Source organism: Leopardus geoffroyi, chromosome C2, assembly GCF_018350155.1.
Source record: "Leopardus geoffroyi isolate Oge1 chromosome C2, O.geoffroyi_Oge1_pat1.0, whole genome shotgun sequence".
Taxonomy (NCBI): Eukaryota; Metazoa; Chordata; class Mammalia; order Carnivora; family Felidae; genus Leopardus; species Leopardus geoffroyi.
In genome coordinates, this window is record NC_059333.1 from 71,127,359 (window position 1) to 71,155,000 (window position 27,642).

At 36.3% G+C, this 27,642-nt stretch overlaps 1 protein-coding gene across 2 annotated transcripts in view; it reads right to left on the reverse strand.

The window, feature by feature from the left end:
• SNX4 (sorting nexin 4) overlaps positions 1 to 27,642 on the reverse strand; it is a 69,997-nt gene that overhangs the window by 38,915 nt on the left and 3,440 nt on the right. Inside the window, exons 2-7 of one of the 2 annotated variants that reach the window (XM_045502367.1) lie at positions 26,339 to 26,365; positions 16,713 to 16,834; positions 10,136 to 10,271; positions 9,909 to 10,058; positions 9,373 to 9,420; positions 3,854 to 3,909 (exon numbers count right to left, since the gene is read on the reverse strand). In XM_045502367.1, coding sequence (XP_045358323.1) covers positions 3,854 to 3,909; positions 9,373 to 9,420; positions 9,909 to 10,058; positions 10,136 to 10,271; positions 16,713 to 16,834; positions 26,339 to 26,365 — 539 coding nt within the window. The remainder of the gene's footprint in view (positions 1 to 3,853; positions 3,910 to 9,372; positions 9,421 to 9,908; positions 10,059 to 10,135; positions 10,272 to 16,712; positions 16,835 to 26,338; positions 26,366 to 27,642) is intronic. The other variant, XM_045502368.1, reaches the window with a different exon arrangement.

Sequence of the window (27,642 nt, forward strand, 5' to 3'; positions counted from 1 at the left end):
CCTTCGCTCTAAGATCCTTCTTCCCATCAATACTCTAGACTCTATCCCAGCTACACCCCATATTCCTATTTTCTAAATTCCTCTCTCTGCAAGCTCCTTCTCATTAGCATATCAATTAACTCTCCTATATTAAAACACATACATATATTCCCTTGACAACACATCCAACTGTTTACACTCTCATCCCCAGCCATTTCACAGGCACACTTTAACAAGGTACTCTCTATAGCAACAGTCACTTTCCATGCACCATGCGGCCCACTGCAATCTAGTTTTGCCTCTAACACCAGCAGAGAAATACTCCTGACAAACTCACTAACTATTCTCATGTTGCTTAAAACCCAACAACAGACTTTAGTCCTCATCTTTCTTGATCCTTTCAGCAAGGTAACAGCTAACCTCACCCTCCTCCCAACTTTAGCATGCAAAGAGGTCCTAAAGTGTCAGAAACACTAAGGAGGGCCTCTCAGTAGGACAAGTGTGTGAACAAGCAAAACTGTACACAAAGGCCCTAGAGGGACTCAAGAATCTGAAGGTATAACCCAAATAATTCAAATGGTGCTAATCTTCATATTATACTTTGGAAAACACCCTCAAGGCGCTGACACTCCTTAGGGTCCAATCCTGGGTCCTCAGCCATCTTAATCAATCTTTCAATCTATACATTTCATGTGACTTACCATTCACAAAGCTTCACAGTTATGGCGTACGTGTTACTGAATTCCAAATGTCTACCTCCTGCCCGAATCTCTCTCCTAAACACCAGACCTTTGTACTTTTACATATCTAGAGCTTAACTTATCTTCCCCTGTCCCTCCCAAAACCCTCTTCCCTATGTTCCCTAGCATTCTAAAGAAGAAAACCTGGGTGCCACCTATATTTCCTGCCCCTCTTTTGCCCCATTCATTCTACTAATCACTTGGTCCACCTCCTAATATTGCCCAAATATTGTCTAAATATTGCCACATAAAAGTAGAAGACTCATCTCCAAAAGTAGAAGGTTCATCCCCAAACTGCTCTTAGCAGTCTAGTTTGAAGAAATATATTTTATTTCAAAATTATTTATTTATTTATTTATTTTTTAGTAATCTCTACACCCAACATATGAGTAAACTTACAACCTCAATCAAGAGCCACATGCTCTTCCGACTGAGCCAGCCAGGCACCCCAGTTTGAAAAAATATAAACATGCATGAAGCTAGTATCATTTTGGTAATCCCAACAATCTTTCCGGTTTTCTACATTTTAAGAAAGGGCAGAATAAAAGTATTTTAGTGCTGTAAACTATTTTAGTAACAGTATGAATAATAATTATATATTGGGCCAGCTAGACCCACTATATAAAATACATGTAATATATAATATAGCTAGAACAGAGATTCTGTACGTGAAGAATCTGGCTTAACAACGAATGGCATGAAGGCACCTGGCTGGCTCAGTAGAAGGAGTATGTGATTCTTTGGGGTTTTTTTCTTTAATTTTATTTATTTATTCTGACAGAGAGAGTGAGAAAGGGAGGGCGAGAGAGAGAGAGAGAGAGAGAGGGAGGGAGGGAGGGAGGAAGGGAGGGAGAGAGAGAAGATCTTAAACAGGATCTGTGTTGCCAGCCCAGAGTGCAACACAAGGCTCAAACTAATGAACCATGAGATAATGACCTGAGCCGAAACCAAGAGTCGGCTGCTCAACAGACTGAGCCATTCAAGCACCCCAGGAGTATGTGACTCTTGATCTCGCGTCATTAGTTTGAGTCCCATGTTGAGTGTAGAGATTACTTAAAAATAAATAAAACTTAAAAAAAAAAAAAAAACAATATAGATAATTCTCTTAACTAGAACTTAAAGCAAACAAATTCTACTACTAATTATACATTAACTACACACTTTAACAAGAACAGGGGCAAAATTGCTATTACTAATTATACATTAACTACACACTTTAACAAAAACGGGCAGTAATTGTTATGTTACTGTTCATATCAAATTTAAAATTCCATGTATAATATGGTTATTAAATAAAATTTTATAATCCAGAAACCTAGTTAGGTCAGAAAAGGGAAGATAAACATTCAATTGATAAAATATTTTTCATTAAATTGAAAAACATTCAAGACAAAATATTAATATGACAATATTAATTAATAATAGTCTCATCTACATGCTCCTCTAGTGAATGCACATTCACCAAAGTCATAAAGCTAGCTTACTAGGTTTTTCAAAGAGGTTGACTTAAAATTTTAGTTCTTTATCTAAAGAGCGTCTCTTATATACCATACCCATCATTATAACCCTTACAGTGGAACCTTAAATGCATATTACTAAGTGAAAAAAGCCTATCTGAAAAGGCTACATACCATATATGACATTCTATAAAAGGCAAAACTATGGAGATTACTGGTTGCCAGGGGCTGGGATGGAGGGATAAACAGGCAGAGCACAGAGGATTTTTAGGACACTGAAAATACTTTGGAGTTTTTTATTTTTTATTTTTTGGTGGGGGTGGGAGGGTCTTGGTGTTGTTTTTTGTTTAAATTTCAAGTGGGTTCCATGCCCAACATGGGGCTTGAATTCATGACCCTGAGATTAAGAGTCACGTGCTCTACCAAGTGAGCCAACCAGGCACCCCAGCCCCAGGACAGTTAAAATACCTTATATGATACTATTAATGATGTACATATGCCATTATACATTTGTCATAATATACAACACCAAGAGTGAACCCTAATGTAACGTCTTCAGGTGATAACAGTGTCTTAATATAGGTTCATCGATTATAACAAATGTACCATTCTGGTGGGGGATATTAACAGTGGGGGTGACTGTGCATGTGTGGGGGCAGAGGATATATATGGGAGCTCGGTGCTGTCCATTCAATTTTTCTATAAAACTAAATAGAACTCCTCTAAAAAAGTCTATGTAAAAAAAAAAAAACTTCAGTGGTTACCATCACAATTTCCTGTTTACCAAAACTTTAAATATTTATATTTTATATTCAAAATTTATATTAAAAACCAAATACATAATTTCTAAAGTCAGGCATAATATATTATCAGACTATGCAAACCCAGCCTTTGGTAAGAATTTACACCACATAGAAATTAATGTTGAAGGCTTAACTAGAGAAATTCTAACACAACTCATGAACTTGGCAGCCAAAAATGCAAAAGCCTAATCTGCTCAAACACCTTTCTAATTGAAAAGTTCAGCTGAATCAAAGGCCAGGTAAAGGTCCATATAATGAAAAGTCTGAATTACCCACCTAATTCAGAGAATGAGTAAAACCAAAATCTTAAGAAATGCCTAGGAACCACCCTAAGGACATTTTATTGTGAATGCATGGGTTTCCTTAAATACAGAAATGGTCTCATCACAAACACCTAACATTAATGAACTCAAGTAATTGTCATACAGATACATCTCCATGAAATTATTCCACTAGTATGCATTTATCTATCAAGTTTTCTTGGTGTACAAAGTAGTTTATTATTAAATATATATAATACATATAATCTTCTTGAACTTTGTACATATTTGATAAGCAAAGCCATATAAGGAAAACTATTTCATATGAAATTAAAAATTACTTCTCTCATTTTTCTGATATCTTCAACATTTTTAATAAATCCTTCTAGGAAAAAACAGCAGTTTAATTTTCTGATACTTCAGTTACTTGCAACCTTAAACCTAATGAAGTTACCAAATCTCAAAATCAGTTTTAGACTGTAAAAGGATTTCAGTAATGTGAATTATTATTTAAATTAGTAAATAAAGTGCATACATTCAGAAATGAAAAATTAAATAAATTGATAGACATCATTCAAAACAACATTGTAACTGTTATTAAAACAAAACCTTACTTGTCTGGGTTTTTCACTCTGAATGTTGCATTAAGCGCTTTTAACCTGGAGTCTGCCTGGAAAAAATAATTTGTTCACTTAATACAATTACATTTCAGGATATAAATCCAAACAGTTTTACTTTCCCTTTAGAATTAAGATGCTCAAATACAGTTTTCTTCATATCATTTGTCAAACACATTAAACATATCTAAAAAAAAACAGCAAAGTAGTTATTTCTGAAAACACTACAAAAACAGTGTTAAAAATTAAACTGAATAACATGGCATTCAATGATACCAAAGTAAAACAATTATAAACATCACTATATTAACAAGTATCTATCTATCTATCTATATATATATACACACACACAGCTCTGCGTTATTGTAACTCCGAATAAATCACATGGAAGAAGTAGTTTACCTTTCTCTAAATCAAGAAAAGGAATGATAAACTAAATAAAACGACTGCTCTGAAGCATATACATTACTGCAGGTAGTTCCCAGGAATCCACACCAAATGTACATTGGTTTTTTTTCATTTTCATGATCACTATTTTAAAAAAGGAAGAACTGAGGCACCTGGATGGCTCAGTAGGTTAAGTGCCTGACTTCGGCTCAGGTCATGATCTCGCAGTTTGTGAATTCAAGCCCTGCACTGGGCTCCTGCTGACAGCTTGGGGCCTGGAGCCTGCTTCGGGTTCTGTGTCTCCCTCTCTCTCTGCCCCTCCCCTGCTCATGCTCTCTCAAAAATAAATAAACATAAAAAAAAAAATGTTTTTAAACAAAAGAACTATGGAAATGCCTATACTAAATACTACATACTAAATAAAGTAAAACATGTGAGATGAAATCAAATTACTTTCTAGCTGACAGAAAATGTTACAACACAACCTTTTTTAAAAATTTTTTTAAATGTTTATTTTTGAGAGGGACAGAACATGAGTGGGAGAGGGGCAGAAAGAGCCAGAGATACAGAATCCATAGCAGGCTCCAGGCTCTGAGCTGTCAGTGCAGAGCCTGATGCAGGGCTCGAACCCACGAACTGTGAGACCATGACTTGAGCCCAAGTCGGACGCTTAACTGACTGAGCCACCCAGGCACCCCAAGAAAACACAACTTTTTAACTATTTTTTTAAACTTTTTAACTATCTTTACTTACTCTAGATAATTGCTCTCAAAGGAGGAACAGAGGGATCAGCACTAAATAATAATTGCATTCTATAAAATTTATACTTAATATATCCAAGTCATAGCCAAACTTCACACACACACACACACACACACACAGAAAGAAAAGAAAAGAAAAGAAAAGAAAAGAAAAGAAAAGAAAAGAAAAGAAAAGAAAAGAAAAAGGAGAAAAAAACACTAAATTATGTTTCTGACCAGGCACAGAAACTACATAAAAAGTGGTTCAATCAGGAATCAATTTTTTTAACGTTTTATTTATTTTTAAGAGAGAGAGAGAGAGAGAGAGAGAGAGAGAGAGAGAGAGAGAGAGGCAGAGAGAGAGGGAGACACAGAATCTGAACCAGGTTCCAGGCTCTGAGCTGTCAGCACAGAGCCCAATGCGAGGCATGAACCCATGAGCCATGAGATCATGACCTGAGCCAAAGTCAGATGCTTAACCGACTGAGCCACCCAGGTGCCCCCATTTTTTTTTAAGAGAGAACGTGAGCAAGGGAGAGGGGCAGAGGGAGAGGGAGCGAATCCCAAGTAGGCTCCGCATTCAGTGCAGAGTCCAACATGGGGCTCAATCCCACAACCCTGGGATCATGACCTAGGCTGAAATCAAGAATCAGACACTCAACTGACTGAACCACCTAGGTGCCCCAGTTTCACTCCACCTTACTGTATCTCCTTTAAAACAGTACTACTTGAAATCACCTTAGTTGTTTACTTGTTTCTTAGCTGCCCACTGGAAGAGCCGTAAGAAAGCACAACATGAATGGTGCTCCTGGAGTTATACAATGGCTGCCATGGCAATACGTTATTTAATCTGCTTTGTTCATTGCTATATCCCAGTGCCTCACAAAGCGTGACACAAGACCATCATGCAGGAGGTATCGACTGAATAAAAAATAACCCCAACTATTCTACAGCTCCGGCTATCTTCCTTCCCATGTTCTCTGTTAGTCCCACTTCTTCTTTTCCAGTTCCTATTAAATATTTTACTTTCCTTATGCTGGATCTTGTCTTCCCTTTGTTATTTCATTTTCTGATTCTTCTCTTCCCCCACACCTTGCCTAGTAAGCCACTACCCAGCTTGGGCCTCTGTAATGTTCCTCTTCCCTGGCACCCAAGTTGACTCCACCGCAAGGTTCTTTATTCCTGTCTCAGCTCAAATGTTATCTCTTCAACCATGTGACCCAGTTTACCCAGGAAAGTCCTGGTTTATGCTTGTTGTCCTAAATTCATTATTAATAGGACCCCTTTTTACTCTCAAAAGAGTCCCATTAGAATAATAAATCTTATGGTCACCTATCTCAAAAAAATCCTTGAAAACAAAAATTCTGTACCATCATACCCTTTAACAACACCCTTTAAAGTATCTTATTGATTTAAACATTAATTTAATGTCTCTACTACAATATAAGCTCGATAAGAATAAGGGAGTTTATGTTTTCAGCTCATTCACTACTGTTTCCACAGCACCTAGAAGAGCACCTGACACTCTGTAGGCACCCAGCCACAGTGGCTCTCTGAGAATTTCTGTGCAATATACAGATTAGCAGAAATTTTAAAGTTTATTTATTTTGAGACAGTGAGCGAGCAAGCAGGGGAGAGGGGCAAAGGGGGAGGGAGGGTGAGAGAGAGAAACAGATAGAAAAGAGAATCTCAAGCCAGCTCCACGCTCAGCAGGGAGCCCAACGCAGGGGCTCAATCCCACAACTGTGAGATCAGGACCTAGGCCTCAACCAACTGAACCACCCAGGTGCCTCTAGCAGAAATTTTCGAAGTCTGGACTATGGGCATTGGCAGTCTCTACTCCAAGCAACAGACAGGGTCCTGGATTCTTCTGAGTTAACCTAAATTCATTTAAGATCTGGGCATATGGATGACACTTTCATGACAGTAACTTACTGAGTTAATGGAGTTAAAACAATATCACCTTATTCTAAATCAACTAGTTTATATGTTCATTACTCTAAACTCTTTGCTCTCCTTTTACTGAATTGGTTAACATGAATATTTATATAAATACACAAGACAAAGAAAGAACACCAACACAGAGCAGTGATGAAGAGTTAGTGCTCATGTTTGTATTAAATACAGCACTGATAAAAAGGCAGTAGATTTTTATAATTATCTTGCTGGGTAAAATAATTAAATATTTTTAAGAAAATATTAATCTAGTAGGCCAAAACTATATATTAAATTAAACGTGTGTGAGAAAAGGAAAACTAAAGTAAGGTGACATTTCAATCTGAGAATGACAATCCAAAGGCCAAGGTTAAAATATAAATATTTGGTCTGATTCAGAACAATCTTTTTTTCACAGAAATAGTTTCCAATACTTCCTTTACCAACCAATTTTACATAATTACAAAATTTATAACCAAACACAGAGGTAACATGGGATAACACACACACACACGCACACACACACATATATATATACAAACCTCACATACATGTTTGTGTATATGCATGTACGCACGTACACATATGTGTGAGGTGGTCTAAAAACATTCTCTTACAACAAAACTTAAAATAAGAAACAGTCACAACAAAATAAGGAATACAGCAGGATGTAAGGATTTCTAAACTCTCCTCATAACATCTTATTTTCTGCTCCATTTAAAAGCCTGATTTCAAATTATTAATACTGCACATTAAGTATTACCTTTCAAAGACTTTCTAAAAGTGAAACTGAGGTTATACCATAAGGCAACCCAAACATGAAACATTTTAAATAACACCTATACACAAGATTCAATGCACTCAGTAAACAGCTTAGTCTATATAGATGGAAGAAACTCCAGAGCTTTTTCAAGGTCACCAAAGTCATGGCCAAAACCTAGGTGCAAGGACAAATGATTGCTGATTTCTAAACTAGTGACTAAATCTTGACTATTACATAAAGAGAAGTCACCAAAACAACTATGTTTTACTTTTCTCTTTTCCTTAATATCAGATGCTAACATCTTGGACTAGTTCTCAGAAAACCCTATCAAAATATAAATATTTTTCAAAGTTTTGAGTTATTTCAAATCCAACTCTAAATTAAAATTCAAGTATTCTGGGGGCACCTGGGTGGCGCAGTCGGTTAAGCGTCCGACTTCAGCCAGGTCACATCTCGCGGTCTGTGAGTTCGAGCCCCGCGTCAGGCTCTGGGCTGATGGCTCAGAGCCTGGAGCCTGTTTCCGATTCTGTGTCTCCCTCTCTCTCTGCCCCTCCCCCGTTCATGCTCTGTCTCTCTCTGTCCCCCAAAAAATAAATAAACGTTGAAAAAAAAAATTTTTTAAATTCAAGTATTCTGAGTGCCATAAAGTAATGAATTATAGCCAAGATGATTCTAATGTTTTCATGCAACCTGCCAACAAAATGTTTATAAATTAGAATCAGCTTATGACAGAATTAGATACTTGATTATATTTTCCATGCAGAAACAAATTTTTCTCTTTCTAGTTTTTTGTGCTAAATTTCAAATACCTATGTGCCAATACATAAATCTCCAGGGGTGTTTTCAAAACTACTATAAAGACATTTTGTTCTTGTTGCCAAGACCTACTGAACTTTTGTTACTGTACTATCATATGAATTGTTTTATAAATTTATAGATTATATAAATTTACATTACATTTTTCTACTTACCTATTCAGTTTACAGAAGAGATGAAAACTTTAAAAATTTGCCAATATTACATTACTTTGGGGGACGACAGGGAGAGTAGACAGGAATTAGGGTGGCCATCTCACCATACCTTATTTTTCAACTTTTAGATAACAATTTCATTCCCAAACACTAATTATAATTACTAAATTTGAAAAGCTGTGTCACTAACGGATACCAATTCAAAATGACTCCTATGCTCAAAGATGACCACCACATCCCAGCAGACAGAAGCAGCACGACGCATGGCTCATCTTCTAGTCTGCTCTGACTGGGAAACCCAAGCTCAATTCTTCAGAACTGTCTTTCATATCTGATAAAGAATGAGCAAGTGTGTGCACAAGAATTGGAGTGGCAGTGGTAAAGACAGCGGGAGTTAAAAAAAAAAAAAAAAGATGCAAAGTGTATGAGTATACTGCAGGAAAAATCTACAGTGTGTGTCTCAATTACTGCTTCAAAATACTCCTTCCCAATAGAATGAAATTCATAAATATGCCCTCTATAATCTTACTAGTAACTAAAATTACACAAATCCAAAGTGAATTCGCAGTGTTTCTTTGAAAACCTTACCAATGATATTAGATGCAAAGCCAATTTCCAACATTCGTTCATTCAATAAATACCAAGTACGCACGAAGTGCAAGGCACTATGCTAGGAATTGTAAAGGAACTTGTCAAATTATTTCATACAAATTTTCTTACCTTCAGTTGAAACCCAGTTTCATTCACGGTCTCCTTCCAGTTACCTTCCTAAAAATTAAAGTTAATTTTAGAAATCATTGCAAAAAAACAAAAACAAAAACAAAAACAAAAACGTAAGGAACACTCCAAATAAAATAGATTAAGCATCTACTATTCTGTTATTCTTTCAGGGGAGACCAGAGAAGGGTTAAAAAAAAGAATTCATTTCTAAGTTAAATATACAATCCAGATTTCAAAAGATTACCAAAAGATGGACCCAAGATTTTATAGATCTGGGCCTCAAAAAACTAAACACTAACTTTGATATCATTTAAGTGATGCCAGAAAGTACCATCTTTAGTATCCTTAAGTATAAAAATGTTAGCCAAAAGAGTGATATAACCCAATAATTTTGAAATCAAAACAAATTTAAAAACACAATTAAATGAATGTATATTAAGAAAGCTGCTCCAAAAAGATTCTTAAGCATAAGCATTCTACAGTTTAAAAGAAAAAGATAAAATGAATTTTTTTTTTGAAGACTTAAAGAAAAATACCTGTGTTAAAAACAAATAGAAGATTTTGTCTCTACAAAGGATGGGATGTGAGGCAACTCTCAAAAGAAAGTTTTCTAAACCAATCCGTCGTCTTTCCACAAAATCCGGGTCCATGTTGTCAGCAGAGAGTTTATGCCAAACAAATTCTGCCTAGGTAAACAAAACAATCATGAAGCATAATCTCAATGCTAAATAAATTTGAACTGTACTGCTGTTTCATTTCTTACCCTTTTCTCTGGTAGAGGTGGCACAACAATATGTGGATAGTAAACTAAAAGGTAGTTTCTCAACAATTCAAATTCACTATACCGCCTCCATAGTGAATCTGTTAGGACACTTTGACCATCAGTATGTTCAACTGACCTGAAAAGGAACAGAATAAGATCTCTATTACTTATTAAAAATACAAATACAGCCCAAATTTCCATCAATGGATGAATGGATAAAGAAAATGTGGTGTACATATATACAATGGAGTGCTACTCGGCAATCAAAAAGAATGAAATCTTGTCATTTACAACTACGTGGATGAAACTGGAGGGTATTATGCTAAGCAAAATTAGTCAGAGAAAGACAAATATCATACGACTTCACTCAAATGAGGACACTAAGATACAAAACAGATGAACATAAGGGAAGGGAAGCAAAAATAATATAAAAACAGGGGAACAAAACATAAGAGACTCTTAAATATGGAGAACAAACAGAGAACTACTGGAGGGGTTGTGGGAAGGGGGATGGGCTAAATGGGTAAAGGGCACTAAGGAATCTAGCCCTGAAATCACTGTTGCACAATATGCTAACTAACTTGGATATAAATTTAAAAAATAAATTCAAAAATATATCTATCTGGGGCGCCTGGGTGGCTCAGTCGGTTAAGCGTCCGACTTTGGCTCAGGTCATGATCTTGCAGTTCATGAGTTCAAGCCTCACGTCGGGCTCTGTGCTGACAGCTCAGAGCCTGGAGCCTGTTTCCAATTCTGTGTCTCCCTCTCTCTCTCTGACCCTCCCCCGTTCATGCTCTGTCTCTGTCTCTAAAATAAATAAACGTTTAAAAAATAAATAAATAAATAAATAAATAATAAATAAACAAAAAAAATCTTAAAAAAAAGAACAGTATTAAAAAAAAATATATATATATATATCTGGATTAGCAATCCCTATCATAATAACACCAGCATTCTTCACAAAGCTAGAACAATCCTAAAATTTGTACAAAACCAGAAAAGACCCCGAATAGCCAAAGCAATCCTGAAAAAGAAAACCAAAGCTGGAAGCATCACAATCCCGGACTTCAAGCTGTATTACAAAGCTGTAATCAAGACAGTATGGTACTGGCACAAGAACAGACACTCAGATCAGTGGAACAGAATAGAGAACCAGAAATGGACCCACAAACATATGGCCACCTAATCTTTGACAAACCAATGGAATAAAGACAGTCTCTTCAGCAAATGGTTATTGGGAAAACTGGACAGTGACATGCAGAAAAATGAACCTGGACCACTTTCTTACACCGTACACAAACTCAAAATGGATGAAAGACCTAAACATAAGACAGGAAGCCATCAAAATCCTAGAGGAGAAAGCAGGCAAAAACCTCTTTGACCTTGGCCGCAGCAACTTCTTACTGGACATGTCTCCAGAGGCAAGGGAAACAAAAGCAAAAATAAACTATTGGGACCTCATCAAAATAAAAAGCTTCTGCACAGCAAAGGAAACAATCAGCAAAATTAAAAGGCAACCAATAGAATGGGAAAAGATATTTGCAAACGACACATCAGGTAAACAGTTAGTATCTAAAATTTATAAAGAACTTATCAAACTCAACACCCAAAAAACAAATAATCCAGTGAAGAAATGGGCAAGAGACATGAATAGACACTTCTCCAAAGAAGACATCCAGATGGCAAACCGACACATGAAAAGATGCTCAACATCACTCATCATCAGGAAATACAAATCAAGACCACAATGAGATACTACCTCACACCCTTCAGAATAGCTAAAATTAACAACTGAGTCAACAACTCAGTCAACAACAGAAGTTGACGAGGATGCAGAGAAAGAGGAACCCTTTTGCACTGCTGGTGGGCATGCAAACTGGTGTAGCCACTCTGGAAAGCAGTATGGAGGCTCCTCAAAAAATTAAAAATAAAACTACCCTATGACCCAGCAATTGCACTACTAGGTATTTACCCAAAGGATACAGGTGTGCTGTTTCGAAGCAGCACAGCACTCCAATGTTTATAGCAGCACTATCGACAATAGCCTAAGAATGAAAGAACCCAAATGTCCATCAATGGATGAATGCATAAAAAAGATGTGGTGTGTGTATATATATATATATATACAATGGAATATTATTTGGCAAACAAAAGGAATGAAATCTTGCCACTTGCAACAACGTAGATGGAACTAGAGGGTATTATGCTAAGCGATATTAGTCAGAGAAAGACAAATATCATACGACTTCACTCATATGAGGACTTGAAGATACGAAACAAACATAAGGGAAGGGAAGCAAAAATAATACAAAAACAGAGGGGGACAAAACATAACAGACTCTAATATAGAGAACAAACAGAGGGTTGCTAGAGGGATTGAGGGAGGGGGGATGGGCTAAATGGGTAAGGGGCATTAAGGAATCTACTCCTGAAATCATTGTTGCACTATATGCTAACTTGGATATAAATTTAAAAATAATTAAAAAAACAAAAACAAAAAAAACACCTGAAGCTTTGCTTAAAAAAATGTAAATTCCTGGACCTCACCCAAAACCCTGTAGCAAGTGATTCCTATGTACTTTAAAGTTTAAAAACCATGCGGTTTTCTTTTGTATGTGTTTTTTTTTTTTTTTTATGATTTTATTTTTAAGTAATCTTTACACCCAATGTGGGATTGAATTTACAACCTTGAGATCAACAGTCACATGCTCCACCAATTGAACCAGCCAGGAACCCCTAAGAACCACTGTTTTGTTTTGTTTTTAATTGTAAAATCCATTTATTTTTTTTAACTTTTTTATTTTTTAAAATTTACATCCAAATTAGTTAGCATATAGTGAAGCAATGATTTCAGTAGATTCCTTAATGCCCCTTACCCATTTAGCCCATCCCCCCTCCCACAACCCCTCCAGCAACCCTCAGTTCATTCTCCATATTTACGAGTCTCTTCTGTTTTGTTCCCCTCCCTGTTTTTATATTATTTTTGTTTCCCTTCCCTTATGTTCATCTGTTTTGTGTCTTAAAGTCCTCATATGAATGAATTCATATGATTTTTGTCTTTCTCTGACTAATTTCACTTAGCATAATACCCTCCAGTTCCATCCATGTAGTTGCAAATGGCAAGATTTCATTCTTTTTGATTGCCGAGAAATACTCCATTGTATATATATACACCACATTTTCTTTATCCATTCATCCATTGATGTGACATTTGGGCTCTTTCCATACTTTGGCTATTGTTGATAGTGTTGCTATAAACATGGGGGTGCATGTGTCCTTTTGAAACAGCACTCCTGTATCCCATGGATAAATGCCTAGTAGTGCAATTGCTGGGTCGTAGGGTGGTTCTATTTTTAGTTTTTTGAGGAACCTCCATACTGTTTTCCAGAGTGGCTGCACCAGCTTGCATTCCCACCTAAGAAACACTGTTTTAAATTAAACTTACAGGTCCATGAAAAATACTAGGGTAGATAAATAAATACACATTTATATTAAAATACAATTGTGAAAGTCAACTCAATAATCCTTTTGTGTACCGCACATTTGATGATGATCCACTTAAATATTTATTCAGAGTATAGCTACCTTACTCAAGTATGGTCAATTTTAACTCCTAGTTTCATATTATGATACTGTATTCAGTTCAAACTCAAAAGTAAACAACTATGGGGCACCTGCGTGGCTCAGTCGGTTAAGTGTCCAACTCTTGATGTCAGCTCAGGTCATGATCTCAGTTTGTGGGATCAAGCCATGCATCAGGCTCTGTGCTGACAGCGCAGATCCTGCTTAGGATTCTCTCTCTCTCTCTCTCTCTCTCTCTCTCTCTCTCTCTCTGCCCCTTCCCCACTCGCACTCTCTCTTTCAAATTAAACACTAAAATAAAATAAAATAAATTTTTAAAAATTTAAAAAATTTAGAGAAAAAAAGAAAAATAAAAAACTATAAATTATTCCAGATTATTCAAATCAAGATTCTCTTCTAGCAGTAAAAGTAATCAACAGTTAATTTCATTGCTCAACTGAGTGATAAAATACTCACATACTAAAAATAAAAATATACTTTTTAGTTTTCAATTTAAGAATTTACAACAGTGACTACGGTTAATACTGTACTGCATACTTGAAAGTTGTTAAGAGAGTAAATCTTAAAAGTTCTCATTAAAAGAAAAAAATTTTGTTAACTGTATAGTGACAGATGTTAATCAGACTTGTAATCACTTCACAATACATACAAATATTGCAACATAACGTTACAATATCTGAAGTTAATATGATGTTATAGGTCATTATACCTCAAAAACAAGAACACAGGAGGGGCGCCTGGGTGGCGCAGTCGGTTAAGCGTCCGACTTCAGCCAGGTCACGATCTCGCGGTCCGTGAGTTCGAGCCCCGCGTCAGGCTCTGGGCTGATGGCTCAGAGCCTGGAGCCTGTTTCTGGTTCTGTGTCTCCCTCTCTCTCTGCCCCTCCCCCGTTCATGCTCTGTCTCTCTCTGTCCCAAAAATAAATAAAAACGTTGAAAAAAAAATTAAAAAAAAAAAAAAAAAAAAAACAAGAACACAGGAAAAAATAATTTAAGTAAAGGTAAGCTACAGTTAACACTAATTTCTAAAGTATGATTTTTTTAAGTCACTGATCTAACTTAAAAAAAAAAACAGAAATAAAACCCTCTGATGGGACCATATTTTTTTTAATGACTTTAAAAATCTCTGTGAGGGGTGCGTGGCTGGCTCAGTTGGTATTCAACTCTTGATCCCAGGGTTCTGAGTTCAAGCCCCACATTGGGCGTAAAGCCTAATGAACCTAAGTTTTAAAAATCTCTGTGATACACATATGTAGATATGCAGGTCACAAAATTACCTAATTTTGGTGGGGAGATGGGTTAAATAGGTGATTAAGGAGTGCACTTATCATGATGAGCAACAGGGTGATATATAGGAGTGTTGAATTACTACATGGTACATCTGAAACTAATACAACACTCTGTTACTAACTGGAATTAAAATAAAAACTTAAAACACACACACACAGAAAACAAAAACAAAAGCAAAATGACCTTATTTTAAAAAGACCAACCTTACCTCTTTCTGTTCCTAAAGTTCCTACTGTAATGTAAATTTTCTCTGGTTTGGGGAAGATTCTTTTTTTTTTCTTTTTTTCTCTTTTTGGTGGAAGAAAGAAAACTATACTTACAAAGAAGGTTTCAGAATTGCCTATACATTAAACAACATTTACCAAGATTTTAACTTTTATTTTGGGTAGAACCACAGACCTGGAGAAGTCTTGAAAAGTCACAGGGTTCAGCCTTAAGGCAAGCTCAGTGACTTTCGGTAAACCTATGAAAATGCAAGGGTTAAAATGTTTTTTCCTTAAAAATGTATTCACATTAAAATATGGTTATAACCCTTTATCAACTAGGTCTGGTAGTTCTATTATTTTATTTTACTTACTATCAAAAAATCTCCCACATCTTTATTTTAAAAAAATTTTTCTTTACCGTTTATTTATTTTTGAGAGACAGAGAGAGACAGAGCATCAGCAGGGGAGGGGCAGAGAGAGAAAGGCAGACACAGAATCCAAAGCAGGCTCCAGGCTCTGAGCTGTCAGCACAGAGCCCGAGGCAGGGACCAAACCCATAAATCTGCAAGATCATGACCCGGGCTGAAGTTGGATGCTTAACTGACTGAGCCACCCAGGTGCCCCTCGCACCATCTTTATTTTAACTGAAAGCACTTCTGCTCAGTCTCTGCAGAGAGAAAAGAACTGGTCAGTATTTTGTCTTTATATAAATTGTTTGTAATTGGCAAAATAGAGTCTTGCCTTGTCTTTCTCTAGACAAAATAGTCTAATCCCTTTAACCTTTTCCTTATGAGGTAGAAGAACATTTTTCTGGTGAGTTTTGATTTCTTACTCCATGATTTACTCTTATCTGTTCAATTTACCCCAAAGTCTAAAGCTCTAGTCTCAATCAATTCTGTTAACTTTTTACTGACTCAAACCATATTCTCTCTTCCTATACCTCTCTTATTTACCTAAGTCTACTTCATACACCCCTGGGAACCTGGTCTCCTTTCTCAAAAGTGCGTGGGAATTATTATGAGTAACACCAAAAACTCCACCAAAGCATATGTCAAATAACATTCCAGGTCCCACAAGTATTCCATAACCTGCTCTTTACCTCCAACATAAGTACATTAAAATATAGATACTGGGGCGCCTGCGTGGCTCAGTTGGTTAAGCATCTGACTTTGGCTCAGGTCATGCTCTCACTTCAAGCCCTGCAGGTTCTCTGCTGTCAGTACAGAGTCCACTTCAGATCCTCTGTCTCCCGCTCTAAGTAATAAACTTTAAAAAAAAAAAAAATATATATATATATATGCATATATATATGTATATAGCTGCCAAGTGGACTATAGTAAAAGACATACCTATTTACTTTATCTGTTAAAAAGAAACAAAAACCAAATACCTAAAAAGACAATGACCTGTAAACAATTCCATTATACAACATAATTTGCATCAACAGCTACCAAACAAAGCTTTTTCTAACTAAATCTAGGCCTAATTCTCATCACTCACCTTGTTTCAATGAGGTAAGCAGTATATGTTTCTTGCATGTTCATGGCATTTCTTCCAGTTCGCTTTTCTGCTTCTGAAACACTAATTTCTATCTTCTTCAACCCAAAATTATTTTCTGTCATCTGGACAAAAATTAATGGAAGAACAACAACAAAACCTTTAAGACAGTATTAAGAAAAAAAAAATTAACAGCTGTTATAATCAAATCCATTACTGATATATATTTCAAGCAAATTTCTTATTTTTTTTTTAAGTTTATTTATTTTGAGAGAGTGTGTGTGAATAGGGAAGGGGTAGAGAAAGAGGGAGAGAGAGAATCCCAAGCAGACTCTGTGCTGTCGCACAAATGTAAGATCATGACCTGAGCTGAAATCAAGAGTTGGGACTGAGCCACCCAGGCACCCCAAGTTTCTTACATTTCTTGAGTTGCTAGGGGTTGCTAAATGATAGCAGCAAATGATATACATCTCATTAGCAGCATTTTGTAGCACATCAAACTTTTCCAAAGCTATTGTAACAAGTATCGCACATTTAATTATTAAAACAGACATTTTGTGTAAGTGACCAAGAATAAATCAATATAGAAATGCCTACGAAGGTGCTCCTGGGTGGCTCAGTCAGTTAGGCATCCCATTCTCGATTCTGGCTCCAGTCATGATCTCACAGTCCTGAGATCAAGCCCTGTGTGGGGCTCCACAATCAATGTGGAGCCTGCTTGGGATTCTCTCTCCCCCCTATCCTGATTATGCATGTGCTCTCTCTCTCTCAAAATAAATAAACATCTTTAAAAATGTCTAAGAAAAAATCTAAAAACATTTTATATAAAGATAAATAATCCTCAATATTAATATCTAATTTTGGTTTTACCAAAGTCAAATCACTCTCTCAAAAAGAAAATACTATACATATGCCAAAAGGCATGATTTTCAATAGGCAGGTTAAATTTAAAAATTAAAAAACAAAACAAAACCAGAAGTTGTCTTATATTCAACTTTAAATTTGCCTAAACATTTTGGCAGTGGTTAAAAGGCTCCACTTGTGAGACAGCAGCAAGGTTTAAGAGCAGACTCCTTTCACTTCCTGCTAAAACATGCCCAAGTCTATGCTAAAGAACCAAAGAGAATAAACACACCACTATTGCTTCAAAGGCTGTATGTGTGGAAAGTGTGCCACTGAAGAAAGTTCTTGAAAATACCAAAGTAACTCCAAGTCTAAACAAGGAAGATAAAGTGAGACCATGTGATAGTTGCTATGCTTTGGGGGTTTTCCACTTGCTCTCTCTCAAAGTTCAGAGGTGGGTTTTAATTAAAAATACTGCACTACATTATAACTGAGAGCAGTTTGTGAAGAAGAATGTGAAAAATTGACATGAATGGAGCCATTTTAAAAGGGAGGCAAGCAACCACTGCAGAGAAATTGCCTTATCCGTGTCTGTTTGAACTCAACCAAAACCTTTGGACTAGGCAAAACAGCAAATGTTTTAAGCAACTACTTGAGAAGCCAGCAGAACAGGTACCCTGATCACAAGTTCAGAAGGTTATGGACTTTCCAAAGATAGAGTCTGTAGTAAATCAATGTATAGCCAAGAGTTTAGCCTTTTTTTCCCCTTTCAACTCATGTAACTGCCCCCTGCCTTCTTTTTCCTTATAAGCCTCTTAATTTCACCCTAGAAGCAGGATACTATTTGGGTTTTCTACCTGATTCTGTATTCCTCAAATTACAATTCTCTGATTCCAAATAAACATTAGTTTGCCTTTTACTGTGGCTCTTTATTTTCACGTTAACAAGAGACAGAAGTAGCAAGATGGATGCACCAAAACACAAAAGAAAAAACTATAGTAAAACCTGCAATGATAATTGGTACAGAAAATTAAACCCATGTGCTATAAGGACAGAAAAAGCTATGTGATATTGCAAAAAATTAAATGATGAATAAAGTTAGGAAATGCCCCCAAAATGCTGAATAAAAAAAGGAGAAGGTAAAATGCTAAAAGAAGATAAAAAGGACAGAGAACTAAAAGCCAACCCAATGGAACCAATGGAATAATTAGTAAAAAAAAAAAAAAAAAAAAAAAAAACAAAAAAACAAACAGAAGTCAGTTGTCAAATAAGACATTTTTTTAAATATAATTTATTGTCAAGTTAACTAACATACAGTGTATATAGTGTGCTCTTGGTTTTGGAGGTAGATTGCCGTGATACATCTCCTACATCCCAGTGCTCATCCCAACAAATGCCCTCTTCAATACCCATCACCCATCCCTGCCCCCATCAACCCTCAGTTTGTTCTCTGTATTTAAGAGTCTTTTATGGTTTGCCTCTCTCTGTTTGAAACTATTTTTCTCCTTCCCATCCCCGTATTCTGTTAAATTTCTCAAGTTCCACATATGAGTGAAAAAACATAGGATATCTGCCTTTCTCTGACTGACTTATTTCACTTAGCGTAATACCCCCAGTTCCATCCACATTGTTACAAATGGCAGGAAGACATTTTTAGTAAGTATAAGTTGTATGTTTAGCTACTAAAAGAAAAAATAAGAGATAGAAGGAAATACTTCAACCAAAAAAAATTCAAAAAGTTACATAAGTACAAACCACTCAACATCAAGATTATCAAGCCATTGTTAGATACATATTTATAAAAATCATAATTTGGGCCCATAGGTAAACACTATGATTTACCACCATCTACTCCAGTGAAAAATTCCCTCAATGCTGGAAGGACATGACTAATAAAGCAAATTATCTCCCCAGACAAAAAGATAATGCCTATGAGTCATGAATTTACCCTCATGCCACCTGATTACATAGAAGGAAAAAAAAAATAAAAGAATAAAATCAGCTATCATAAAAACTAAAAAACGAAAACAGGAACACAACAATAACACCAGCAGGATTTGGTAGCTGATATAAAATTGCTAATCCTCTCAATAAAGCATAGAAGAGTGTCAAGATTAACAAAACCAGAAGCACAATTGTTAAAAGAATACATTCAAAAGATTTAGAGATGAACTGACTTGACTGGAAAATGAGCCCAGGGACATGTTTCAAACAAAGATTGAATAGTTTAGGTGTATTCAAAGCACACTTCTCATCAGGGTAAAGAATATAATTAAAGAGAGGTGCCTGGATGGCTCAGTCGGAAGAGCATCCAACTCTTGATATCTGGGTTGTGATTTCAAGCCCCACATTGGATGTAAAGATTTAAATAAACTTAAAAAAAAAATTCAGGGGTGCCTGGTGGCTCAGTCAGTTAAACATCTGACTCTTGATTTCAGCTGAGGTCATGATGTCACTGTTCAGGGGTTAAAGCCTCACATGAGGCTGAGACTGCTTGGAATTCTCTCTCTCTGCCCCTCCCCTGCTCAAGCTCATGCATGACTTTCTCTCTCTCCCTCAAAATAAATAAACTTAAAAAATTTTAAAAAGACTAAATAACTATCCAAATAATAATGTCACTATTAAATGTAGAAGACTAAATGTAGAAGATGGACATAGTTAAAAGGCTAATGAAATCCTTTATTTTCAACTCAAAGAATGAAAATGAATATAATCTATTTCAAGTTATTAAGATGTTGCAAACCACTGGGGTACCTGGGTGGTTCTGTCAGTTAAGCCTCTGACTTCAGCTCAGGTCATGATCTTATGATTTGTGAGCTCAAGCCCCACACTGGGTTCTCTGCTGTCTGCACAGAGCCACTTTGGATCCTCTGTCCTCCCCTCTCTCTGCCCCTCCGTTGCTTGTGCGCTCGCTTGCACTCTCTCTCTCTCTCAAAAATAAACATTTTTTAAAAAACTTAAAATGTTGCAAACCATTAAGAAATAGTAAAAGCATAAAGGCAGATAAAAATGACAAAAAGAACAATAAGAAACTATTAATTCAAGAAATATGTCTTGAGTATTTACAATGCCAGTCATTAGGGATAGAAAGATAGCTGAAACAAGGTGCCTGACACTTGAGGAGTTCACTGACTCCATGGGAATTCTCAACCCAACTGGCACAGTGATGCTCTTTAAAGACAAGATGAAAGCTAACCTTAATATAACTTTTAGGGTTATAGGTGAAAAGAGTTAGTGTTTAGAGCATTTGACTTGTTTAATCTTATTTAAATCACACACAAAAGAAAATATATTACATTTACTATCATATTGAAAATTACAGGAGAAAGATAAAACAGACAACAACAACAAAACAGGCAGATTGAGACAAACATGAAAGTAATCAGAAAAGAAACAATGCACAGAAAGAAAAATAAAATATATTTGGCCAAATAGAACAGAAATAATAATCATCAATATAATTTACAAGAAAAAAGAGAGGCACCTGGGTGGCTCAGTTGGTTAAGCATCCAACTTTGGCTCAGGTCATGATCTCCTGGTTCATGGGTTCGAGCCCTGCATCAGGCTCTGTGCTGACAGCTCGGAGTCTGGAGCCTACTTTGGATTCTGTGTCTCCCTCTCTCTGCCCCTTGCCTGCTCTGTCTCTCTCTCTCTCTTTCAAAAGTAAGTAAACATTAAAAAGAAAAACTAAAAAAAAGAAAAGAAAAGAAAAAGAAACAAGCAAACAAAATCTTTCCCAGATCCACACTGAAAGGTATGTGGTCCATGTGTAATGAACATCCCAACAAGATTAAAGCAGAAAAACAAGAAACAAGACTCCTACAAAAGAATAAGTATCAAATTTGCCTTAGATTTCACAATAAATTCCAAATGACACAGGAACATCATGCATAGAACATGCTTGAAATATTTAAACATATTAGATACTGTTCCTTCAAAAATACTTAACCCCAGCAAGATTTTTTGTAGAAACTGATAAACCATTCCTAAAATTTATATGGAAATACAAAAGACTTAGAATAGCCAAAACAATTTTGAACAAGTTGCAGGACCCAGTTTCAAAACTTACTAAAAAGTGAAAGTAATCAAGACAGTGTGGTACTGGCAGAAAAAGAGATCAAAGGAATGGAACTGAGAATCCAGAAATAAACCCTTACATTTAAGGTCCACTGATTTTTTTTTTTTTTTAAGACACACCCAGGCAAATCAATAGGGAATGGAGAGGTCTTTTCAACATGTAGTGCTGGGACTACGAAATGTCCACATGCCAAAAAAAGATTTACACCCTTTACTCACACACACCATGCACAGAAATTAACTGAAATGGCCCAGATAAAAGAGCTAAAACTGAAATTTCTGGAAGAAAACATAGGAGAAAAATCTTTGTGATTTGGGGTTATACAAAAAGTCCTTAGATATAATACCAAAATCATAATCCATAAAAGAAAAAAGTGATATACTAGATCTCATCAAAATTAAAAACTTTTACTCTTCAAAAGACACCATAGTGCTCGCTTCGGCAGCACATATACTAAAAGACACCATAAAAAAAGGGTGCCTCGCTGGCTCAGTAGGTAGAACATGTGGCTCTTGATCTTGGGGGTTGTAAGTTCAAGCCCCATATTGTGGGTGGAGATTACTTAAAAACTAAAATGGTTAGAGTGGCAAAGGTTATATGTACTCTACCCCAATTAAAAAAAAAAAAAAAAAAAAGACCATAAAGAAAAAAAAGATAAAATACAAATGGGGGAAGAACCTGTAAATCATATAATCAGATAAGACTTGTATTGAGATCATCTAGAAGCATGTTGCTGGCTCAGTCAGTAGGGCAAGTAATTCTTGCTCTCAGGGTTTTGAGTTTGAGCTCCATGTTGTATGCAGAGATTACTGAAAAAAAATGAACTTAAAAAAAAAAAAAACATAAACTGATCACATAACCAAATAATCACACCCCCTACAAATCTAACTCAGAGAAATGTAAACATATGTCCACACAAAGACTTATATACGAGTGTTCACAGCAATATTTATAATAGCTAAAACTGTAAACTACAATGTCCATAAAATGGTGAACAGATTAAAAAAAATGTGATATATCCATACAATCAAATATTATTCAGTAATAAAAAAGGAACTACTAATATATGCTATATAACATGGTTGAACCTCAAAAACACTCTAAGTCAGGCTCAAAAGACAATAGATTGTACAATTCCATTTGTATGAAATATCCCAAAAAACAAATTTATATAGAAAGTAGACAGCTACTTTCCTACTAACACCTACATCTAAGGTTGTGAAGGGAGATTAACTACAAAGGAAAGACAGAATTTGGGGGAATAACTGAAATGTTCTAAAACTGGATTATACTGATGGTTGGTTGCACAACTCTCTAAATTCCCTAAAAATAACTGAATTGTATATCCATAATCAGTGAATTTTACAGTAAATTATACCTTAATAAAGTTCTTTAAAATAAAATCCCCAAGTCCATACTGAAAAAGACAAATAGAAAGTTTGATAAGGAACAAGATATTTTCAATTTCCAAGTATGTCCCCACAAATTATTAATTACAAAAGGGAAAACAGTAACTTTATATTGAAGCCTGGCAGAAAATGTGATCAAACTATTGGGAAATACAAATCATGTGTGAACTGTTAAGTTACAACTAGAACACAGCATGACTTCAGTGGCAATTTCTGCCAAAGATGCATAACCTTTCTCAGTAAAGACTGAGAACTTCCAGATTGGAGGAAACTAAAGAGATAATACAATTAAATGCAATCCATGAGTCTGGACTGGATCATTTTGCTCTGAAACACTATTGGTACAACTGGCAAAATTTAAACAGTTTGAGGATTAGATACTAGTCATTTATCAATGTTATTTTCCTGATTTTGATGGCAGTACTGTGGTTACATAGGACAATGTCCTTGTTTGACCCTGAAATACTGAAAGGTTTTTTTTGTTTTGTTTTTTTAAGTAATCTCTACAGCCAAGGTGGGGCTCAAACTCATGATCCCAAGATCAGGAGTTGCAGGCTCTACTGACTGAGCCAGCCAGGCACCCCTCACACTGAAAGTTTTGGGAATGAGATGAGGGACTATAATGGCAGTTCAGTGGCTCAGTCAGTTAAGCATCTGACTCTTGGTCTCAGCTCAGGTCAAGATCTCACGGTTCATGAGATAGAACTCAGAGTCGGGCTCTGACAGCACAGAGTCTGTTTGAGATTCTCCCTCTCTCTCTGACCCTCTCCCGTATGCATGTGTTCACACATGCATGCTCTCTCTGCCTCTCAAAATAAATAAATAAATCTTAAAATAGTTCATGGGAAAAAAGGATCTTCATACTGTACTTGCTTATAAATTTGATACCATTTTTATAAATGAGACTATTTCAAAAGATTTTTAAATAGTCTTTACATTTACAAAAGTAATTTTAGTTTGTTATGTTTGAGAGAAGGAAAAAAACAAAGATACATGCCTTCCAAATCATTACTGAGGATAAAACCAAAGAATTATTGCCCACAAAGGAAAACCAAAAATAGAAACCAAAATAAGAAAGCATAAAACCTCACAGAAGAAAATCAACTAAAAATAAAGCCAGTTAGGACCATGCAAATGTTTTAAATTCCCTACGGTAAACAAGAGAAAGTTTAACACATAACACAAGGCATAAAAATTATAACATGGACAAACACAAATACAAATAAACTGAAATCAAAAGAAATCAGTGTAGCATCAGCCAAAGCAGATAATCAAGAAAACATAAAATAACAGGAAATCAGGGGGAAAAAAAAGTTTGTAATTAGAAGAGCCAAGGATCAATTCACCCTCAGATTAGTAGCCAGTTTGCCAGAATTTGAGTTTTTAAATCTCTCTGCCTCAGTTTCCTCATCTGTAAAATGAGGATGAGAGTACTGACCTCATAACATTATTGGGAACATTTAATGAGTGAATGCAGGTAGAGTGTTCTAAAAGTTGCCTGGTGTAGCAAGAGCCCAAGTATTACCTATCACTTATTATTTGTAGGTTTAAGTTTTCTCTTATTATGAAACTAATACAGGTTTAATGTATAAACATTGAAAAGTATAGAAAAAATTAAACAGAAATCACACACATCCCACAACCCAGCACTAACCATGCTGACATACCATTCCTGGGCTACTTTCTTACAATCTTTTTCTCCAAGTGTGATGCTACTGTGTTACTGAAACAGGTCAAAGATCTGAAATTTAAGAACTACCCAATGAATTGACTTTCCTCAGGGGATATGTCTACAATAGTCAAAAGTAGCAGGTGTTACGTTAAAAATAATGTATTTAACTTAGGCCTAAGAGCAAAGCTTACTTCAGTTGTAGATAAGAAAAACTTAGTTACAATACATTATGCTTTTTAAATAGCATAGAAAATATGCTTATCTATAAAAATATGCTTTTTATCTATAAAAATATATATTTTTTAAACAGTGATTCAGAACACATTAATTTTTACTTAAAATATGTAAGTCTGAACAGTTTTCCAAACTGAGTCAGAACATATTCACAGTTCATGAAATCAATTTGGCGGCTTGTGACCAACATTTCTTTTTAAAAATAAATAAGTGGGGCACCAGGATACCTCAGTCAGTTGAGCATCAGACTTGATTTCAGCTCAGGTCATGATCCCCACCTCGGGCTCCACATTAGCAATGTAGAGCCTGCTTGGGATTCTCTCGCACACGCTCTCTCACTGCCTCTCCCCCACTTGTGCTCACATTCTTTCTCTCACTCTTGCACTCTCCTTCTAGCGGTGCCTGCATGGCTCAGTCGGTTAGGTATCTGACTTTGGCTCAGGTCATGATCTCACAGTCTGTGATTCAAGCACTGAATCAGGCTCTGTGCTGACAGCTCAGTCTGGAGCCTGCTTCAGACTGTCTCCCTCTCTCCCTCTCCCTCCCTCTCAAAAATAAATAAACATGAAAATAAATAAACAAACAAACCAACCTAAAAAAAAAAAAAAAAGAATAGGGGCACCTGGGTGGCTCAGGTTGGTTAAAGGTACGACTTCAGCTCAGGTCATAATCTCACAGTTTGTGAATTCAAGCTCTGCATCAGGCTCTCTGCTGTCAGCACAGATCCTCCCTCTCTCTCTCTGCCCCTCCTCCATTCTCTCTAAAAAATAAATAGGGGCGCCTGTGTGGCTCAGTCGGTTGAGCATCGGACTTCGGCTCAGGTCACGACCTCAACAGCTCGTGAGTTTGATCCCCCTCCCGTTGGGCTCTGTGTTGACAGCTCAGAGCCTGGAGCCTGCTTCAGATTCTGTGTCCCTCTCTCTCTCTCTGTCCCTCCCCTGCTCCCACTCTCTCTCAAAAATAAGCATTAAAATAATAAATAAGCATTAAAAAAATAGAAGAATGTCAGAGAGTACTATATGAAGTAATGATTAAGTATTGTTTCCTGAACAATTATGTATTAAAGGATATGTATGCTGATTAGGATGTAGAAAATGTTATTTTGTACTGTGAGTCACCCTTGAAAAACTAACTCTGAGAGCTGCTGAGGTAGAAAATGAGGAAAGATTCTGCAGTGAGATTTAATCATCTGCTGCTAAACTGATACATTCTGTAACTACCCCTGTACATTTTCTTTTCCTTTTTCATGTTATTCTCACCCACACATGCCTCAAACCTTGCTCACAGTACCAGCCTATTGCACTCGGTTCTCTGCTGCCAATCAGCGAAGGTGTCACGGGATACAGCGATTGCTAAGCAAGAGGCACAAGTTGCACAAGAACTCTGCACTCACCAGCACTCCCAGGCCTAAAGCATGCTCCTTTAAAAAAAAAAAAAAAAATCACTCATGACTCCCTCAGGCAATGATTTTTCTCTGGACAAACACTGTTAACTATCAATTCAATGGAATCTTCCAGACTAAAAAGAAGTTCTCCTACTTCCCATTCCCTTGCTATTTCATGTCTCTTCTGCCAGGACTAATTGCTACTTTCTTGGAGATTGGATTCCTCTCTCATTTTTCCATCTTCTAAATTATTTTAAATAGAACTGGCAGTACTTAAAAAAAAAAGCCCTCCCTTACAGGGAACAAAAGTATGAAAGGAAAAAAAAGAAAACTTCTAAATAAACAATGGAAAGGAGGAGGATTGAAGACTCACAGAAAGAAAAAGAAGAGACTACAGAAGAGTTGATAGCAGAATTTAAAGAATCCTGGTTAGTGATGTTTGAAACCAAAGGAGATTTGAGACTCAAGCAGTGCTTGTTTCTATTACCCACAGGTGTAGGGCAACTGGTATAATTACTCTCAGCCCAAACCTGCAGTCAAAAATAAGGCTGATGGGGCACCTGGGTGGCTCAGTCCATTAAGCATCTGACTTTGGCTCAGGTCATGATCTCGTGGTTCATGAGTTTGAGCCCTGTGCTGGGGCTTGGGATTCTCTCCCTCTTTCTCCCTCTCTCTCTACCCTTCTCCCCGCCCCTCTAATAAAAATTAAGAATTTTAAAAAAAGGCTAAGATAAGGCAAGCTTTCTGCATCTCTACACACCATCTGCATACATATTTTTGTGGTGAAAAATTGCTTGATAAATCAACACATCTTTTGCACCTTTTTTCTTAATATTGTAACTAAAAGATTTAAAGTACAGTATTGGAGAAATTAACAAGTCTATTTTTAACTTTTTTTTTTTTTTTTCTTTTTTGGAATGAAGCAGCATGGCTTGCTGGAAAGAGCACTGATTTCCTAGCCAGGAGGACCTGGGCTCAGATTCCAGCCATACCAGTGACTAGCTTGTGACCTTGGTGAAATTACTTCTCTCTGAAGCTATGCTTCCCCATCTTTATCTGTCTTTCGGGGGTAACTGACAGAATTAAATAAAAAGTACAGCTTACTGTGCATAGCACCCACAAACAACAAATCTTTCTGCTCAGACCACATTCCTATCAATAACAGTAACAACGTGGCTATGGTTATTGCAATACTTCTCAACTGGAAGTGGACGGGAGAAGAGAGGATAGAAAGAGGGAAAAGTGAGTAGATGACCCTCTAAGGAAGGACTTGGGAGTTTTGTCAGGGAGGGGACAACGTACAGAGTATATGT